At 39.2% G+C, this 21936-nt stretch overlaps 1 protein-coding gene across 2 annotated transcripts in view; it reads left to right on the top strand.

Moving 5' to 3' along the window:
- Window positions 1-305: 305 nt before the first annotated feature.
- LOC132112775 (peptide methionine sulfoxide reductase MsrA-like) overlaps window positions 306-21936 on the top strand; it is a 30516-nt gene continuing 8885 nt past the window's right edge. The window contains exons 1-6 of one of the 2 annotated variants that reach the window (XM_059520434.1): window positions 306-418; window positions 544-1160; window positions 7393-7461; window positions 8659-8778; window positions 10265-10369; window positions 17186-17338. In XM_059520434.1, coding sequence (XP_059376417.1) covers window positions 926-1160; window positions 7393-7461; window positions 8659-8778; window positions 10265-10369; window positions 17186-17310 — 654 coding nt within the window. In that variant the 5' untranslated portion in view covers window positions 306-418; window positions 544-925 and the 3' untranslated portion in view covers window positions 17311-17338. Of the gene's footprint in view, window positions 419-543; window positions 1161-7392; window positions 7462-8658; window positions 8779-10264; window positions 10370-17185; window positions 17339-21936 lie in introns of those variants that run through there. The other variant, XM_059520433.1, reaches the window with a different exon arrangement.

Here is a 21936-nt window from a genome sequence, read left to right as displayed (position 1 = left end):
TAACACCTCTATAGGTGACTACTCCTTTTCTCAGATAAGAGGCTGCAATTTTAAAAGTGAAAATAAATTACAACAGCAACACAAAGCCAGCTTTTTGTCTTTCTTTCATCCTTCTAGTCTAAACAGGTATGGTGTAATGTATATTTGCTTTTAAAAACATGAATAATTCCTCTCTTTTTTTCAAATGCTCATGATGCAATGCTTACACAATTCATGTATGTATCTATCTTTCTTAAAATATGGTTGAAATGAACAGAGCACTGTTGAGGAGTATCTGCAATTCAAACACAGAAAAGAAAAGCCACACTCGCTGACATGAGCTACAAATCTTAAAGTTTATCGGATTCTGTGGGTCACTGGTGGTCTACATGTTAACCTTGTTTAATATTTCAGTGCAGCGAAATAGATTTGACTTGAAGTGTGAAGCACAGCATCAGTACATATACAGTGAATTTAATGTTGGATAATTACCTGAACTGACACAATTTCAGCTTTTTTATGGCGGTATCATAAATTAAATGAGGAATTCAACATTAAAGCAAGGCAAAGCATTCTTTTTGACAGGGTTTAGAGGCAGTGCCTTTATTGTGACTCTGAATAAAGCCAGCACTGCAATGGAAGGAAATAATGCAAGTATTTACATGCATAGAAATAGCAATAATCATGATGAATGGATTCCAGATGCTAATTTTAATGTATGCAGTCGCGCTTCTCTACGACAGCACACAGATGCTCAGTTTTGCTGTAGGGACGGGGATGCTGGAAACTCATTTGCATGCCGAACTGCTATCTTAATGTGGATATTTATTTTAATTTAATTTCTTACCCGCACATACCGCACGGGAAGCTTTTGTGGCAAAGTCACATTAACCTCTGGCTAGTTAATATTCAGCTGGCGAAGTCCCCCAGCACTTGATGAATATTCATGAGGTGGGCGAGGCCGTCCCCTCACTCCTCCTCCAGCTCCATGGCGCTCGCGCGGACATGTTTATTTCTGCAAGCGGCAGCGCACGCGGCCATCATCATCATCATCGTCATCCTCATCGTCCTGCAGCTCGGTCTGCGCGTGACAGTCGCTCAGCTCAGTATGGCAAACAAGAGCGTTTTGCCCACCAAAGAGCGCTCTCTGAAGGGCAGGGAGGAGAAAATGGTCGTGGCAGGTAAATTCCGTCTCTCGTGAAATGTCAAGGGACACTGATGTTAAAGCAGCTTGATTTAACACTCGTGCGTTTCTCAATGAATAAACTCGTATGCCACATTACATCCGGGACATCAGGACAGTTGAATAGACGGCAACTTCCGCATTCAAACAAAAACCATGGTAACCGGAATACCGGCAAAAACGACACACTTGTAGTTATTAATATCATAATAAATAAATATAAAACCTCATTCATACACTATAAGAGGCTTTAAAAGCTCTGTAGTTTTGTATAATTGATTTGATGAGACGAGATGGGGGTCATTTCTACAATATGGTGAGTTTTTGGCTTTGAAGCTTTCTTGTCAAAACAGAACAAATTTGACAAATTGCATGAACGCCTAGTAAACTTATAATAATTGTCAATAGTTTGGTTAACTGGTATGTATCACTCAATTTTATTTGATACAACATTATAATGTTTTTTAATTAAAGTTAATATAATTTGCCTGTTTCATACGAATGCCATAACAGTGAAAAAAACAAAACAAATTAACAGTAATTTAATACAACGTAAATTTATTATTTACATGTAATTATAATGATGTAACAGGGTGGGCAAAACTCAAAAACGACTTCGCTATCAGTATTAATTTTGTACATAACTCATATTTGTTGTGATTTTGTTTAATTTTTTTTAAATGACCTCTTTTGGGTGGTCATAAAAAATGCATCAGTTCTTGGCTTACTTGGCAGGACTGAATTCTTGTCTTTTTAGAGTAACACTAGGCCCAGTTGGCTACTAGGCACTCCCTGCCCTTATTCCAAAAATAGTTGTGGTGTTCCCTACCTTAAATAAATGAATGTATGTAATCACCAGCAAACAACCAGGTGATTCTGTGCTTTCAGATATAACCATGACAGTTTTGCTGGCCTGGGGCATCCTGGGAGTTCTGGTGCCCTAGCAGTGTCCAGAGGCCCATCTGTGCATTATACGCATGAAAGCTCCGCCCCCGTCACGCATTCCCGGCCCTTCTGTCGAAGCAGCTCGCTGTCACGGCATGGCGGAAGCTTCCGGGCCTCTGCATCCATGGGGGGTGGAACAGAGTTTTGGGGAGGATGATCAAGCCTTACCTGCTGTTGCCATGCTGGCACAGTTTCGGGCCTAGAACTGCCTGAGAAAATGTACTGATGTCATTGCCACAGTCACGCCTCTTTTTTTAAATGTCTTTATTAGCAGTCTATTAAAATGTGATGTATTTCATTAGATGTTGATGTTTTGTGCAGAGCATTTACATGCACATCTCTTTCAGATCTGTTTATTTTTACTTTTACTTTTTTAGTATTTTAGTATGAGAGCAGAGAAACTTGAGGAAAGCTAGATATTTAATGGAAAAATACATGTTTAGGATTTAATTAGCGCTGGGCGTTATGGCCAAAAAAATGTTGCAGCTGATATCGATAATTATGACGATACATTTCAAATATTTTTCCTTAACAAAATATACATATATCTTAATAGAAAAATGAAATTCCTAGTTTCTGCATGTGTATAATTTTAGTTATATTCTGCCTTGTCAGACTTGTCTGTTTCATTAGCATTACTTGGGATTCAAATCCTTATTTTGGGAAATTATTCCTTCATTCTGTGTATACCTGTGAAATGATGCACATTCTACCTCGTTGCCATTTAAAGAGCAATTTCATCTGACCTTGTAGAAGAAAAAGTTCTGTAAAGAGTGACTGGGTGACTGCTATTGGTTTTTCATCACCCTCTGCACAGAAGTATTTATCAGATGCTTTTTATCCTAAGCTACATAGAATACACACATAGGAGGCTCAGACCGCCATGAACAGGCTGTAGTTAAGAACTTTGCTCAAGTGCACAGTGGTGACAAGTAAAACTGTAATCAAAGTAGCTCTCCAGATCCTGAGCTTCCCATACCTGAGATTGTAACCGTAACTGTAACGAGTTAGTACCCTAGATTCCAAAGATTAAAATATACTACTGGCCTTTTTACTATTTTAAGAACAATTCTATATTATGGACCCATTTGGTTTGTCATGCTAATCAAAGCCATGTTCATTTGTGCGGCTGTGAACATTTTTATACAGCTATTGTATTAAACTCATTTTTTTACATCATCAAACCATTCAGAAAGTTGACATTTGTTTGCTTAGGGCCTGAAAATACTGTTTTTCCACAACTGTATCCGTTAGCTTATGTTTTGTCTCGGGCATCAGAATGCTGGAGGTGTTCCACCGATTACGTGCACTATCTTGCAAACTGTAGCAATGAAGGGGGGCATCCTTCACCATAGCAACCGGAAATGGTTGCTTGGAGACAGGTTTGAATAGAAAGTATGGTATGAATGCATCAGCAGTCGCCTCCAGGGGACATAAGGCACTTGAACTTGTCGGTGACTCCAGTGTCTCAGCTGATTTAAGTTGACCCAGCATGAGGTGGTGTTGGTGCAGTCCAACAGAAATGGCCTTGAATGTGCAATGTTTAACCAGAACGTGAAGACTGGTTGGTTTAAGACACTTTCATACTGAGATTGATTAGTTTTTCTTTCATATTCAGAGTGATAAACACAGCAGGTAGGCCTACATGCAGTTTAGACCTTTTCTTTACAGTAGTTTTGTTTATATAGTACCGCTTGAAGCAAGAGACGGTCTTACCTTCAAGACAATATGGTTAGGTGGTTATGGAATCATTTGAATCAATATTTCACCCTGCTAGGTGTGTTTATAATCGGATTACAAATAGTGAAATCATTTCCAATTGGTTCCAAAGAGTTTGACCATTCTAGATTCTCTACTGAATCTCTGGTAACTCTGAGTTGTCTGAACCCAACACCAGTGATATGCATCCAACCAGCATTACAATTGATTCATATACCCATATTATAGAGGGTAAATTTTAGCATTGTGAAATCCTCAAATCTTAAAAAGCACTGGCAACTTTGACAACAGAAACACATGCTGTAATAGTCCAGGTTAACATCAGGTCCTTGGGTCATGAGAAAGTTGTTGTATTGAGGGATTGTGAAGGCTCATTCCAGTGCCATCATGATGGACAGGCAGACTTCCAATTAAATTAGCAGAGAAAACATGCAATAGTGTTGCGATTCTGTGCGCTTTCTGATATTTATCAAGGCTATTGCTTTTTCTTCTGTTTGCCGGAACACAATTCACCCCAAATTAGGTCCATTTTAGCTGAGGTTTCGGAGAAGAAAAGTCATTTTACCAATCTCGGCGCTCCATAAAAAGTCCTCTTTTGGTTCTTTGTCAAGCTCACCCGCCTTCCTTTGCCTCACTTTCTTTTTTCCCTTTTGTCTTCACTGTCCTTTTATCGGCAGAGCGGTTTGTAAGGTGTTGTGGTGTTGGCGAAGGCGTCTTTTGGCACAGTCACAGGGCACTGTTAAAGGAGGCAGACTGGCACCTCCTGAACCCATGCCAGAGCTCCTCAGGAGAAATACCCACTGCTGTGGTTGGTGTGTGAGTGTGTGAGAGAGAGATACAGATAGAACAGGAAGAGAGAGAGAGAGAGAGAGAGAGAGAGAGAGGCATTATGGGAAGGTGGAGGTTGGTGAGTTAGTGAAAGAGAGAAAACACTAGGTTTGTGGTGCCAGAGCTTTTGTGGATGTTGGTTTTGTTGGCGTGTTCTTGGCCAGCATCACTTTATTCCAGTTTGTTATGTTACATTTTTTTTTTTTTCACTCTTCCCTGGATGGAGCGGCTTTGTGTTCATCTGCTGCCAAAAGGCATGAAGGAATGAAAGAAAAAATGTGCAGCTCCATATTTCCGCTGCTCTAATCTGTTGCGCATCCCTCTCTTTTATTCCTCTGCCCATTCCTGTCTTCATCACTCACTTCGAATATTCATTTGTCCTCCATTTCTCACCTCCTTTATTTGGAAAATGTGTTGGTTCCCCTTTTCTTTTCAGATCCTCCCTCGCAGAAATTAGAAATGGCATAATTGTATGCTTGGCTGGCAGGTCAGTGCCAGGTGGTCTTTTCGAACATTGTGAGATTTGGCAAATGTGACTTCAAAGGTGTGTATGTGTGTGTGATGCACAAGTCCTCACCCCGACCAGAATAAAGAAAGCTTTGCTTGTCTAGGTGACAAAACAAGCTGCTCTTTTTTAATCTTGATTTGGTTGCATGGCTTTTGCCTGACTGCTTGTCTTTGTCTCTTAGTTATTTGCTTGTCATCTCATTTCCTTGTATGTTAAGCAGCATTCTTGTTGTTAAATGTGGAAAACAGGTTACACAGGTTAAACAAGTTTCGCAAATGAATCCAAATGCACTTTGTGCTTTAATTCTTACTGGCTTACTATTCACAGTGCCTGTGAATAATACAATTCTGTGATTCAACCTGTCTGACATGTGGCTAGTGAGATTGGTGTATGTATATTTTATTTGAGTTAGCATGCTGCGCTTTAGCTGTTAACTGCACAATAAAAACCCTCTCAGGGAGTTTTTCCTTATTTAAAGTTCCTTTAAAGCACTGTTGTAACAGACAGCAATACGTCTTTGTCCATTGCGTCACACCTAACTGTGCTTTTTTTACTTGAGTGTCTTGTCACAAATTTAGCATTTTTAAGACACTGGCCTCGTTTTCACCTGGTATTAAGATGTTATTTCAGTGATCACAAATGGTCAGCCGAGGCCTAAACTGTTTTTAACGGTTTAAAATGCACCTCTTGTGACCAGTGCTGTTTTGGATTTATTGAGACACTTCCCTCTTATTTCTTCACACTCTACATCACAAATACTGGTGACTGAACAAACCCATGTTATGCGATTGGGAAAGGAAGCAAATGAAATGAGTTAAGAAGCAGTCCTTGTGTTTCTGAATTTAAACAAGTCTTGTGCATCTGTTCTAACATATTTGACTACATGAACATCTAAACTATAAAAACAGTTTAGATGCCTTGTACACTTGTATTTTATCTTAATGCCAGATAAATATATATGATGTAAACAGAATGAATTTTAGCTCAATTTATTTTAAAAGGCTTTTTTAAATGTATTTTAATAGGAACGAATAACAAATAAAGTATCTGATCCCAAACCCAGCCCAGTTATTCAGGAACTCCATTTAGTCGACTAGTGATTTATACAACCAACCAACCGAATAGTAGATTTTGTATATCCATAGATTCTATTTTTATATATACTGAACAAAATGAGATATGCTTGCCCTTGCAAAATGCTACTGTTACAGTGTTCTGGGTTCTTGATTGCGAAGTCAAAAGTGCCCATCTCCAAATCTCTATTATATCCTAGTTTCTAGATATGGCTCATGTCCCTCCTTCAGTGTGAGTCCATTTATGCCAGTCAAGAAAAAAAAGTCTAATTACTAATTGATTAGAAAAGTAATAGCACACCTCTCCTTAGAAAGCCCACAAGATTTAAAGTCCATTCTTATCTAAAGCACAAGTAGTGCACGATATGTTATGTGCCAAAGTTAAAACTTTCCTACGCTAGTCTAACTTTCAGGCCAAGCTTATTCCAATTGGTAATGGACAGATTCTCAGTATTAAGGTCTTTATCGTATATAGTTTAAACTTTGGGGAGATTAAAGGGGGAATGAAGTGTAGATTGCCCTAAATGCATTATTGTGTGGGTTTGTGTGTGGGGCCATGACACATTTCTTCATCCATATGCTAATATTAGTGCACTGTGTGTAAACCACTATTCTTTGCGGCCTGGAGATTTAGGTGGCAAATCACTTCAGTCTTCTTAGCTCTAATCCTCCCCACATCTGTGCCCCTTTTCTCTTCCTCTTTGCTGCTCTAATTCCAGTATGGCACAGTTGGCCATCATCATCCATATAACTTGCGAAACATTTGGTTTGTCCATCCTTTTTCGCCCTTGTGGCCTAATGCACTGCAGGTTGTTCCACAGGGCTTTCAGAGAGCTGATGTTGTTTCCTTCTGATGCATTTGCATCACTTGTGGTTTGTGACCTTCTCGGGATGGTTTAGAGGTGTGTGTGTGTGTGTGTGTGTGTGTGTGTTGGGTGGGGTGGGGGAAGTTCAGCAGTGTAATCTGCTAAGTGTCTCCCACTGCAGAAACAGCAGCACTGATTCAGCTTAGCCTGAGCAGACCAGGCAAATCTGCAGTAATCCTCGCCACAGAACCCGGTCTGACAGTCCCACCATCTGGAACAGCGCCACCTCGTGCATACGTACACCCCAATATTACAGAATATTTATATTGCTGTCTTTCTCTGTTTCTGCAGCAAAGCACGCCGCAAATGGGAACCCCACAGTGGAGCCATTTCCTGATGGCATGGAGATGATCATGTTTGGTGAGTTTGGAAAGGATCATATTCCAGACTTTCTTAGGTACAATTAGCCTATTGCTTCCTAAAGTACCACTTGTGTCTGAGTGGTGGCACATGGGAGAGAGACCCGGGGTTGAAGTCCAGCCTGTTCCACTCTAATTTCTCCATCTCTCCTCTTGACTTCTTGTTTTCAAGTGCCAAACAAAAATGAATCAGTTGAAATGTCAATGACTACTTTAACATGAATATCAGTTATCAATTTTTTTTTTTACCTTATTCAGAATAAAACAATATTATGATTGGGGGGGGGGGGTCGTGGTCTAAAGGTTAGAGAGTTTGACTCCTAACCCTAAGGTTGTGGATTCGAGTCTCGGGCCGGCAATACCACGACTGGGGTGCCCTTGAGCAAGGCACAGAACCCAGAACCACAGAACTGTGGTCGCACTATTGAAGTGCAGTATAGACGTACACACCTAAATCACATACCATTGTGAAGGACCTTTTGCTGCATTTTGCAACAGGATACACACACGGCAGTGGTCAACCATTTGATTGCAAACAAAAGAGCATGGCTTCAACCACGGTCTTGTCTGTTTGTACATATAACATGACAAATAATTAACTGCACTTGACGCTTTGGTAAAATTGAAAATGAAACACCCCAAACTGTATATGGCTCCATAACAAATACAAACTATATGTTGATTTGTAAAATTCTGGAGTGTACGTTGGATTGTGTCATGTGGGAACATCAAAGGAATATTCAAAAAGCAACTGATGTAAACAACTTAAGTGATGTGACATACAGCCAAGTATGGTGACCTATACTTCAGAATTCACGCTCTGCAATTCCTACCGCCCCGAGACTCAAACTCGCAACCATTGGAATGGATTACGAGTCCGAATCTCTAACCATTAGGCTACGACTTTGCAAACTGTGGGTCTGTCTTGTTTTGCGTGAGTTTTGGGCAAAAGCTTTTGTTTTGATAGGATCACAGAGTATCAACAGTGTCTGAAATAGATTTTTTTTAGTATGTAAAACTATAATAATCAGCAGAAGCATTAAAGATGTCAAACTGACGTAGTTAGGAAGGCCTTTGTGGAAGAAGCAAAAAGGAAATTTTGTTAAAAAGTCTGTCTGTGCTCAGTGATTTATCTGCAAAAGATTAAAATTGTCCTATTATTATCGCTATTTGATGTCTCTGTCCCATTTATATTCAGGAATGGGCTGTTTTTGGGGAGCAGAGAGGCGCTTCTGGAGGATTCCTGGCGTGTTCTCTACTCAAGTGGGCTACTCTGGAGGCTTCACACCTAACCCTACCTACCATGAAGTGTGTTCAGGTTAGTTCCAGCCACACAAACACAGCCATTCAAATAGACATATGCATGTAGACACATGCCCAAATCAATTTTTCCTTTTCGCTGCTACATGCTTGTTCATCTCCCATATCGAAGAGGTCTCTGATGGCACTTTTCCCAACCTTAAGTCACACACACTAGAGCAGCAGCAGCTTCATTGTACCCAGATTAGTGCTTCGCTGCAGCCTTCACCAAAACATTCCCTTCATCTGCAGTGAACTACCCAGAGTGCACTGCTCTCTCCCAGATCCGCAGCCCTTCCCCCCCTTCCTCTGTATGACCTACTTGTAGCTAGACAGTTCAGAAGAGATGAGATGGAGGGAGGGATGCAGCTGTGATGTTGCAGTTTCTGAACTGGTCCCAGTGAGAAGGATCTTCTGACTGCAGCTCAGAGGGTTTGATCTCTCCAAACACACACACAGGCTCTTTTAAGTGTGTAGTGTGGAGAAGACTTGCGGCTGTCAGAATTGCGTTGAGTGTTGGGGTTAATATGTAGTCAGGCTTTGTTATTTGTAAGAGTAGGGTACAGATTTACACAATTGCTTATGAAAGGTTTTGTCTTTGACAGATTTTACAGAATGGTTCTTATGATCTGAAAACCTTCTTAAACTTTATGCTTAAATGCTTAAATACAGTTTTGTATATAATTTTTAATTGTGCCTGCGTTTTGTGGCTGACATCTTTCCTAAATTTCTTTACAAAACCATTTTAAATGTTTAAGCCTTTGTGGGCCTGCCTGCTCCAGTATGGTTTAACATAATCCCAGGATACACCTCGTAAAGTTGGATAAGAGAAGTTTATCTTCATCGTAGCCACATGAAACAGACAAACACATTCACTTCAACTACAGTACAAAAGACAGTTTTGTTTTTGACAGAAGTCTCTTACATTCATGAAGTCTACATTTAGTTGATCAAAAATACAGTAAAACGTAATATTGTGAAATATTATTACAATTAAAAACAATTGTTCTCTATTTGATTAGATTTTATTGAATTTCCAGCAACCATGATTATACCAGTCTTTAGTGTGTCATGATCGTTCAGAAATCATTGTTATATGCTGTTTATTGATCAAAAAACATGTATTAATCATTTTGTAATATTCTTTGATGAATAGAAAGTTCAAAAGAACAGCATTTCTTTGAAATAAATTTTTTTTGTAACAATATATACGTCTTAACGGTCATTTTCTAATCAATTTAATGCATCATTGCTAAATAAAAGTGTATGTGTTGCTATTGATACATTCATGAGGTTGTTAATATTGCTAATAATAATTAATATATGTACAATATTTGAACAACAACTTAATATCGGAGTAAAAGATTCATTAAAATCCTCTTAAAATTAAAATTCCTTTTCTAATATCTGAGTTTAAAGTATGCTGCAAAATCAAAGATCATTTGCATAGCTCTATTTGTGAATGATCTAATCTAATCTAATTCTTTTTGTGCTGTTCTCTCCAGGTTTAACAGGGCACACGGAAGTAGTGCGAGTGGTCTTCTCTCCTAAAGACGTCAGCTTAGAGAAACTTCTCAAAGTCTTCTGGGAAAGCCATAACCCCACTCAAGGTAAACAAACACACGTATTCCCTCACATCTACACAAATGCACTCACACAGATGTCCATAGAAAGACCCCTGGGTGCAAGGTGCAGTGGCCCAAAAGCAAACGGTCTCATGAGGGTAAAACATGGATGCATCTGTGTGTTCACGCTGCCCTATGCATGTGTGTGTGTGTGTGTGTGTGCTGGATGGTCAGGATGATCTCGCAGGAATTGGAACTGCCTCAGACAGGCTATGTTAATGTGTCTGAGACCAATTCAGCCATGAGAGGAAAAGAGACATCGTGTATGTGTGTGCATCAGTGCAAGCGTCAACTATCTAGTAGTCCACTAGAAACAGAACCAATACTGAACACACCGCTGATATTTGCTGTCTGTGCTGTCCTTCAGTTCCTCATTTGAGAATAAATCAACCTTGGTGTCTGCCTGCAATCCAGCACTAAGCTTGAGAAAAACAGAAGAAAAATTTGAGAAATCGATCTATCTGTCTATATCTATTTATCTGTCTCTCTGTCGCTCTGTCCCACTTTATGTTATACACTGTTTGTCTATCTCTCTGCCTGTACTCGTATCTATACTTCTGTCTCTCAATTTGCCTGTCTGTCTAGCTGTCTGTCTGTCTATCTATCTATCATCTATCTATGTGTCCTTATGTCTGTCTGTCTGTCAGTCTGTCAGTCTATCTATTTGTCTGATGTAACAGTGTGGCTGCAGCTTGAAGCTGTTGTTTGGCTCTCTGTGTTCAGTCACCCTGAAACAGAGAGAGAAGAGAAGAAGAGACACTCCTCTGAAACATTCATAAAGCTTGACCCTGAGGACCTGAAGCGCACACACCCTCTTCAGCTCTCCTTCGTCAGCTGGACTGTGGGACTACAGTCTCTGCTTTAATACTTCATATGCTGTCTATGGTTCATTCAGTAACTTCAACTTCTTGTTTGTATGTTTTCCTCCAGGAACATGTACAAATTCCCTTTGGGGATCAGTAATGCATGTCTGTATATCTGCCAGTTGATGACACGCCCCTAAAACCTGAGTCAGAGCGTGATTTAAGAACGGCAGAGTGGTTTTCTTTAAAGCTTTCATGTCAAATCATCAGTTTGAGCTGACATGATTACCCTGTGTGTTCGGTTCTGTGCCAGCTCTCTAATTCACATCATGTTCTGAAGGTGTCTGAACTTTAAAAAGTCGCCCGGGACACCGTCATCCTGTCAGCCAGAATGCCCCAGAAAGTAAAGAGCAGAAAATTACTCATTAGAGCCAGGGCTAGTTGTCAGGAATGGCCTTCAAATGTGATTAAACAAACATCATCTAACTTGCTCTGTTTTCTTTTGGCTATAAGAATGCAAGGTATCTGCAGATATATATTTTCAAAATTGAATAGTCTACAGGTTATCTGAACAACTGATTGACTAGCTGATCTTAGAGTGGTAGTTCACTGAAAAAATGAAGTCTGTCATCATTTACTCTGCAGAACACAAAAGAAGATATTTTGTAGAAATTTGGGGTCCAAACAATATTGACTTTCATTTTGTCACAGAATACAAAAAATATTTTTGGAATAATGTGAGATTGAGTAAATGATGATACAATAATTTTTTAAAAATAAACTATCCCTTTTCTATTTTTCTATAATTAGACTGACTTAGGATGATGTCTATCCAACCCGATCTGATGTGTTTCTTAGGGGGTGTTTGCATAAGATCCATTCTTGGGTTAGAAAACAGGTAGACAGATTGCAATACAATGGAAAACAAAGCAGAGGTCTCAAGGCACGTTTTTTAAAGCTGAAGCATTTTTAACTTGACACTTCATCTTAAAAAGTTTTTGTATACATAGACCAGGTTTAAAAAACTAGTGTAGACTGCAAGCAAGAACTTGCAGCCTTTTATTGTGATAAATTATAGATGGACAACAAACATACAGGTTTAAAAATATAACCTTTTCCTGCACAAAACTATCATAGTCCTCCCAAAAAGCCTACAAATTACGTATAATAAGAGATGTTGCTCAGAACAGATTTAATGATCAGAACAGACAATTTTAAATCTGACTGTAATTGTCTGGAAATGTATTGTTGAAGCGGTGGTTCTTTGAAAAGTATTAGTTTAGATATGAGATCGTTTTAGTAACTTCTACCAAATAAAATACTTTAGAGCTTGACTACAATAATAAAAAAATGGACATTAATTTCTAGGATTTGATTCACTTTTTAGGTAAAAAAAAAAAAAATCACACTTTTGTAATGCCCTCATATATCCCAAGTGGGCCCTAACCCCTTAGTTTAGAAACACATAGTCGACCTTCATGACCATCACCCAAAAAACACACACATACTCTTATAGAATCAAGTGAGAACATGTCTTCTGAATGTATTGACATTTAAATGTGCACCAGATAAGATTTATATGTTTTGTTGGAATTTTTAGGTTGTGTTTCATGATCCTGCAGGAGTTTGGGTAGAGAAGCATGATGAAAAGCATGTCCCATGTGCGTGACAGAAGCAGCATATTGTGTTTTTTGGCGTGGGGCGCAGAGCGCGGGCCGCTGCGCTGCGATTGGCTACCAAGAATCGGGAACGTCTCTGTAGGCTGTTCATCCATGCATGCTTAACGCACATTCTATTTGTCTGTACTGGAACGCTCACGCTGAATCAACTATGAATCTGTGCACATGTGTTTTCGTCATTGCTTTGAATAATGGGTAAATACAGTATGAATCCGCAAGTGTGTAAGGTATCATAGGCTGCATACATGCACGCTTGTTTCCGTTGTGCACAGAGACCTGTGTATTAAGCTGCTGTCTCACAGTTCAAAGGGTTCTGCTCTCAGCAGCATGATTTCCGAATCGTCCTATCAGGGCTGGGATAGCAACATCCACAGCCAATCAAACACTCCCAGCACTCTCCTCTTTGTACCCCCACCTTATACCCAGCAACACTTGCTCTGGCAAAGTCTTTAGGTCATGGTATTGCAAATGTGTGGTAGCTTCCCTATACCCTACGTTTGTTTTCTAAAAATATAGGGTGTGTGCTTCATCTTTGGCTGTGTTGACAAAGATAGTACAGGAAGCCGAGGGTTGAGTGAGACGAGTTGGGAAAATTGGGTTCCTGGATGGATTTGACGAACAGGAAATGACTGAAGCTATTTTAACAATTCTATCGCCTGTGGCAAACTGTAGAGTGGAGAAGTGCAGTGCGGGCACACACACGAGAGAAACGCGCATACACATACGCTTGATCGCCTCAGCAGTTTGTTACTTCCTTGTTTAAGAAAGACCCCCCTCTTTTCCTCCCTATTCCCAGCGGACCCCAGGGCTCTCGTTCTGTCTACAGGATAACAACATCTTATCTTCTCTGTTCTCCTCTCCTCCCCCATCCCTGGCTTCTTCTCTCCTCCATCCCTTGCTCCCCCTCAACATCATCCCATCAGCATTTCCGCAGTGACTCCTCATTCTTACCCTCCGCTTTTTATCTCTTAGTCACTTTCTTCATTCTGCCATCCCGCTCTCCCTCGTTCCGCTAACAATGAAAGAGGGCGGGTTTCTCTCCTCCTTTGTCATCGTTTTTCTGTCTTGCCACTTTCATCTTTTATCGTGTCATGTTTTTTTCTTGATTTGCAGTATTTATGTAGCTGCTGCGTCAGAGAGATGCATTATCGCTTGCTTCACGGGGGAGAGACAAGATGGCTGATGCAGGCGCTCATCGTGTCTTTCAAACGTAGTGGTTGATCTAGATTCTCCTAGGCCTGTAAACATTACATCCAGTGTTCCACCTGCTTTTGGTGTGACTGACACTTTTGCTGTGTATATTTAGCCCTGAAAAGCTAAACATCAATGCTGAAGCTAATTATGTACCCAAACTGTTTGCAGGATCTCCATAATTACTCTGCCACACTTTTGTTTTGTCATTGAAAACAAAGGTTATTGAGTTCACATGAACACTATTTTGTGCACAAGCCACCAAATGGGACAAAAAGAAAAGACTGCTTCTAAATTAAGGACCTCCCCCTTTGTCTTTATGGGGTTCAGTTAGCAATGGGCACGTGCCTCTCGGGGGGTGACCTCGACCCCACTCCCTCCTGAATGAGGGGGGCTCATTACAGTTTGTCAGTCAGCTACGAGGGAGGGGCCGACAGAGGTCATTTATGGAGAGTAGATGAGAAACGGTCGAAGAAATGCTTATTTTTGATGAGAAGGGGGTGGATATGCTGGAAGAAAACATTGGTTTGTTGAGGAAGTAAAGAAACAGAGCTTATTTTTCCATCATATTGGACCAATTTGGATGCTCTGTTGAAGGTGCACAGTGTACAGGTGCATCTCAATAAATTAGAATGTCGTGGAAAAGTTTGTTACAGTAATTCAACTCAAATTGTGAAACTGGTGTATTAAATAAATTCAGTGCACACAGACTGAAGTAGTTCAAGTCTTTGGTTCTTTTAATTATGACGATTTTGGCTCACCATTTAACAAAAACCCACCAAATTAAATTCAAATTAAAATATGCTGACATGCCAATCAGCTAATCAACTCAAAACACCTGCAAAGATTTCCTGAGCCTTCAAAATAGTCTTTCAGTCTTTGGTTCTCTAGGCTACACAATCATGGGGATGACTGCTAATCTGACCATTGTCCAGAAGACAATCATTGACACCCTTCAGAAGGAGGATAAGCCATAAACATTAATTGCCAAAGAAGCTGGCTGTTCACAGAGTGCTGTATCCAAGCATGTTAACAGAAAGTTGAGTGGAAGGAAAAGATGCACAACCAACAGAGAGAACTGCAGCCTTATGAGGATTGTCAAGCAAAATCGATTCAAGAATTTGAGTGAACTTTACAAGGAATGGACTGAGGCTGGGGTCAAGGCATCAAGAGCCACCACACAACTGGCTACAGTTGTTGTTTAGCTTTTGTTAAGCCACTCCTGAACCACAGACAATGTCAGAGGTGTCTTCCTGGGCTAAGGAGAAGAACATGACTGTTGCCTAGTGGTTCAAAGTCCTATTTTCAGATGAGAGCAAGTTTTGTATTTCATTTGGAAACCAAGGTCCTAGAGTCTGGAAGGGTGGAGAAGCTCATAGCCCAAGTTGCTTGAAGTCCAGTGTTAAGTTTCCAGAGTCTGTGATGATTTGGGGTGCAATGTCATCTGCTGGTGTTGGTCCATTGTGTTTCTTGAAAAACAAAGTCACTGTACCCATTAACCATTTTTACCTTTGCAGGTGTTTTGAGTTGATTAGCTGATTTGCATGTCACCATATTTTAATTTGTTGAGAATTGGTGGGTTTTTGTTAAATGTGAGCCAAAATCATCACAATAAAAAAAAAACAAAGACTTAGACTACTTCAGTCTGTGTGCACTGAATTTATTTAATACACGAGTTTCACAATTTGAGTTGAATTACTGAAATAAAGTAACTTTTCCACAACATTCTAATTTATTGAGATGCACCTGTATTTTAGCCCAATATTATGATTTATTTTACATAAACTAAAAACTTAAAAGGTCTGGTGTTATTAATTTATTTTTTATGTTTTTATTTAGCAAGGAGGAACTAAATTGATCAAAAGTGACAGTAAAAAACATTTTTCAAATAAATACTGTTCTTTTGAACTTTCTGTTCATCAGAGAATAATGAAAAAAAGATTCTGCAAAAATATTATGCAGCTCAACTGTTTCCAGAATTGATGATAATAAAAAGTTTCTTGACCATCAAATCTGCATATTAGAATGATTTCTGATGGATCGTGTTACACTGAAGATTGGATTAATGGCTGCTTAAAATACAGTTTTGCCATCACAGAAATAAATTACGTTTTTAAATAAAAACAGAAAACTGTTATTTTAAATTGTATTCGTATTTCACAATATAACCGTTACATTATTACTGTGTTTCTCATCAAATAAATGCAGCCTTGGTAAACATACTCTAAGAAAAAAAGTACAAAACACTTAATAGTAGATACTAAAATGTATCATTATGGTACTAATATGAACCTTTTAGAAGTAAATAAGGTACAAAGATGTACTGTTTGAAAGGGTACCACCCCAGTGTCACCCTGTTCCACACTGCCAGTCTAAAGATAATCTATTTGCCTTTATAATTATAGTACAATGAATGGCAAGACGGAAAATTTAGGGAGAGAGAACAGGACTGAGATCTGGATTCAAACATGCATCCCTGCAAACACAATGGCTCTTACTGTCATGAACATTTGCACTATCCACTGTGGCATGGCTTTGGTTTTGTTTAAAATTTTTTAGGTCTGAATAACAACAGCAACAATTAATGTTTGCCAAAAATAATTATACAATTACTGATCTAGTTTTACAGTAATTTATAGAATGTCTTTTCTGCAAGAAAAATTAGAGTGTAAGATATATTCACAGTATAAAATTGTTAAAGGGGTCATCGGATACCCATTTTCCAGAAGTTGATATGATTCTTAATGGTCTTAATGAAAAGTTTATAACATACTTTCATTAAAATTTCTCAATGATTTTTTGCTTTAAATGCTAATGAGCTCTGCTGACCCCGCCCCTCTCTTCCATGGGGTGACGAACTGTGCTCTGAGAGACTGTTTACTTTAGCCACAAAACTTGCTAACTTGAAATAGCAATTGCAAAGATTCATATATATATTTATATATATATATATATAAACACTCATTTCTGCTGTAAGTGAAGCTGGATCACGAATGATAACACAAACACATTTAGGTAGATCGGGGGCACATTCCCTTCATAAACAAAAGTAATCCACTGCGTCTTCAGTGGCTCTGATGTTGGAAGTAAATTATGACTACTATGTTCATTATTACATCCAACAACAGAACACCTCAATCACTATGGAGCCATTCTTGTCTACATCTGGTCCGCCGGTCGGACTGTTACAGCTCACTCAGGGCGGGTCTACTGTAAGGATCAACAAACTTGGGAGTGGCCTTCGTCAGTGTGATGTCACACAGACCAGAAGCTGAGAACAGCCTGTATTTTTAGGGATTAAATAAAAAACACTGGGTGGATTTTTATCTTTATAGGGTAGATGTGTACACACACTGCCAATGCACATTTATGTTAAAACAACATGTAAAAGTGAATTTAGCATGTTATGACCCCTTTAAATTAAATGTTTTCATCAGTGAAATGCTAGCGGATATACATACTAAAAATAAACACACACACACACATATATATATGTACAGTGTAAGAATTTGTGTGTGTGTGCAAAAGAGTGAGGTTGTGAGCTTGTGTGTGTATGTGTATTACATAAGAGGTGTAAAAATAGACCCAGCTCTGCACCATTCCTCTTAGTTGGCTGCTCTCGCACGCACACTGCTTCATCGTCAGTGTTGGGGAGTAACTAGTTACATGTAACGGCGTTACGTAATTTAATTACAAAATTATTGTAACTGTAATTAGTTACAGTTACTAAGAAAAAATTAGTAATTAAATTACAGTTACTTATGAAATTTTTTACGATTACAAAGGGGATTACATTTGAATATTTACACACATCCACATACATATTTAACTGATTTCTTTCCCAAATTGCACTGACTATTCTGAGACATATGCCCTAATAATTTCCGGGATGCGGAAACACAGTCTGGTTCGTAGAATCCAGTCATAAAAACGGAATGCCTAACACATTTTGGATGACTAAATCAAAAGTAGGTCAGTACACTTGAATCAAAACATGACATGGACTAGTGTCTGTGAATATTAAGCCCCAAAAATGCAATATGACTTGCACATTCTGCGTGAAATCAGGCGCGGACTGGACACCGGGAGAACCGGGACAATTCCCGGTTTTGCCCGCTATTTAATATCATTATTGTATAATTGCCTGCCGAATGTACTAAAGCGATCATTTGCGAATCCGCCGTTTGATAATTAAATCTCTAATAAATCAGGAAGTGTTAGTCATGACTCGCGCGCTCTCCGCGCCTCCGCCAAACGGTTTGGATCAGACTCAATGCGAGAGAGAGAGAGAGAGAGAGAGAGAGAGAGAGAGAGAGAGAATAGACTGCTGGAGCAGAGAAGCAGAACTCCTGTTCAGGGTTTCAGGTCAGTGTCATCTGTAAAGATGCTGTTTTGTCTTTGTTTTTTTATTTATTTAATCAAGCAGCAGCACGTTGCTCATCAGTCATCACTCAAAATACTATATAAAGGGCATCATTATTATCTGTTGTAATGATACAGTAGTAATTTAGCTGAAAAAAAATCCCGATTTTTTTTTTATAGGTTTAGGGGGAGCTACGACAGACAACAACACAACCCTTACGAAAATGAACATTTTAATATTTAACTATAAATCCAGAGAAAATGGTTACTATTGTTTAACTGTGATAACCAAAAATGTAAAATTATTTTACAAATGTATTTATTTAAAAATAAATACAAATCCATTTGCAAAAAAAAAAAAAAGGTTATTTTACTTTTATATAGGCTAATAAAAGCATGGTAATTTTTTGTAAGGGAAAAACATGACTCGTGTACAGTATTAGGATTTTTCTATAAAGATATTGTAGTATTGTAGAGTATTGTATTGTAAAGTATAGTTTTGTTCAATCTTGAGGATTAAAGTCATGAGAGAGATGGATAACAGGGCAAAATAAAGAGACGGAAGAGAAAAATAGAAGTGAAGGTGCAGTTCAGGAGAGAACTTTTAATTATTTTGCATGTCCCCAAATAAAAGATTTAAACCTTTTTTATGTCAGGTCCATACAAAAAATAGTTTTGTCCATGAATTTGTTTGTATGAGTTAGAATTTTCCAGTCTGATTTTTTTTCCCAGTCCGCCCCTCCTGTAAATTAATGGCAAAGACATGGTTTCATTTACTACACATAGGCCTACTGAAGCTCGCAGTGTTTTCAACCTCTGCTGCCTCAATATAGGAGTACACGAGCACATAAACATAATTTCTAGAAATGCTCTGTGTCACTTCATGTGCATTTTACTTATTTTGAGAAAACTATCATCATATACAAAGAGACAGCAGTTTAAAAAAACACCAATGTTTCAGGAGTTTATTACACAAAATACGACACATGCTTATTAGATAACTGTATTTAAGTTGATGTATATGCTTTTATTTATTATTCTTTAATTTTCACATATTTAGAAAAGTAATCAAAAAGTACTCAAAAGTAATTAGTTACATTACTTTAATAAAGTAATTGAAAAAGTTACACTACTATTACATTTTAAACAGGGTAACTTGTAATCTGTAACCTATTACATTTCCAAAGTAACCTTCCCAACACTGTTCATCGTACCCACAGGGCACACACAACAGTGCTCTGAACAACCCCTCACACACATACACTACCTGCATCATACACACTCAAATTCACAAACTAAAGCATCACACATTCACCTTCACACACAAAAGGTGGACATACTCCATCTACTTACCATCAACAAAACAATAGCCAAACTTCCTTTATAAAATACAAACAACATACACATCAATTTGTGTGTCTTCTTGTTGGCATACATTTGAGCCTCAGTGTTTAGAAGCTGTTTTTTACCACGGACACAGGCACTTCGGTCACAGAAACGCAAGCCACAGAGTTTGTGAGTAAAGTGATAAACCAAGCAGACTAAGATTCAGAGCCATCAGTGTGACACATGATTGACATTTTGTGTGACAGGGAAAATTTAGCTTTTGAAAGACACTGAGAATTCTCTGGTGTCAGGCTTCACATCACAAACACACTGTTGATGTTTCAATATTTAAATTTAAAGGAATATTTCTCCCCTGAAATTAATATTTGTCAAGATTTACTCACCCTCATGTTGTTTCAAACCGGTGTTCCGTTCACTCTCAGGGAAAACAATTTACAAAGTCTGTCACCAGGGCAGTACCTTTTTTAAAACTTACACCTTTGTGACTTTTAGGTACTAATATGTAGAGCTGAAACAACGAATCGATTTAATCGATTAAAATCGATTATTAAAATAGTTGTCAACTAATTTAGTCATCGATTCGTTGCTAAATAATTTATTTGCCGTAAGCGGCTTATTTCGTGCATATTTCAAATCTGCGGTGACCAAAGTGTGGCAGTAATGAGCCACCGGAGGATTTACTCAGCCAGTACAACAGGAGAAGTAGCGAATAGCCAATAGCTGGCCTCGTTTTATGTCACGTGCTTCCCGAACTGCGTCTGCAGCATTCAGCAGGATGTGGGAGTACTTTATTTTGAGCCTTCAAAAAAGAAGATTAACCTGTAAACTCTGCACTACTGAACTGTTTAAGGCAGTGGTTCCCAAACTTTTCCATTCCACGACCCACCTAGACAAGTGTAATATATTTCACGACCCACCAAAATATTAAAAAAAAAAAAAAAACAACGAGTGAAATTACTTTAAACCTAATCTTACTTAAAATTTTTATGACAGAAATTAAGTATTTAAGAAAAATAACCATTTTATTTTAGAGTACAACTGAAAATTTCACTACAAATTTACAAGTTTTAATTTTTGTTTACTGGCGTTAAAATATGTAGTGTCCATAAAAACGTGAAGCAGGCTCACTCCAGTGAAGTGTGATCTGCGCTGCTGTGTTTTGTTGCATTCATGATCCTTCCGTGTGTGTCGGCGAGAACGGAGCACAATCCAACACTTTTTTAGAAAAGCATAAGAAGCAAAGCAGAACTATCTAAAACAGTTTGGAGATTAAAATAATTGTGAAATAGGTAAAAAAAGACCGATTGAACCTTTTAATGACATTGCTCTGAGACCTTCAAAACACGCAACGCACACGGACTTAATTGCAATTTGAAAATCACACTAAGGATATTGCAGTTCATTATTAATGTTGGTGGGCTATATCGTTGTGATGAGTGGGTTCCCAGTTCCCGCCTCCTTCTTCCTGTGATTGTGAAGATTTTAATGTTTTACACTGGTGCCGAAGCCAGGGAGGAAGGAGGGGCGCGCTGCCGAAGATCCTTCGCCGCTGGGGTGAATCCGCAGTGCCATCGAGCAGGGCGAAGGAGTCTGCCGCCGAGGGTGCTCGATGTGGTGGGCTGGAGTGAGTTGCCGGGGGGGGGGGGGGGGGGGCGAACTCACTCCAGCCCACCGCCTCGATGACTCCTTCGTGGAAAGAGGTGGGAACCGGCGGACAATCAAACAAAGTTTTAATAACCAAATAAACACAAAACAGCGCGACAGCCCCTCTCGGATGACTGCCGTGCACAAATAAAAAACAAACACAAAATAAAACCCAGGCCTGGTCCTCTCTCGTCCTTCACTGTCATCGCTCCTCTTTTGTATCTTTCCGATCTCCTCCGTGGTTCTTGAGACCGGTGAGTGTTGCTCATTTCCCAATCACTCCACCGGCCTAGCTCTGTTCCCATGGCACTAGGCCCCGCCCCACTCGTCACATTCGTGCAGCCCTAGACTGAACTGTGTTAGTGTCTGTGTGTCATTGAAACGCAAAATTAGCTGCAGCCAAGTGACTTTGTGCGACCCACCTTGTTCCATTCCGTGACCCACGAGTGGGTCGCGACCCACAGTTTGAAAACCCCTGGTTTAAGGGACCGTTCACATATCGCGTCTTTTGCGCGCTCATGTTCGT

This window comes from Carassius carassius, chromosome 32, assembly GCF_963082965.1.
Source record: "Carassius carassius chromosome 32, fCarCar2.1, whole genome shotgun sequence".
NCBI classification, from domain to species: Eukaryota; Metazoa; Chordata; class Actinopteri; order Cypriniformes; family Cyprinidae; genus Carassius; species Carassius carassius.
The sequence above is the reverse complement of the archived record's forward strand: the minus strand, read 5'-3'. Positions and strand labels throughout refer to the sequence as shown.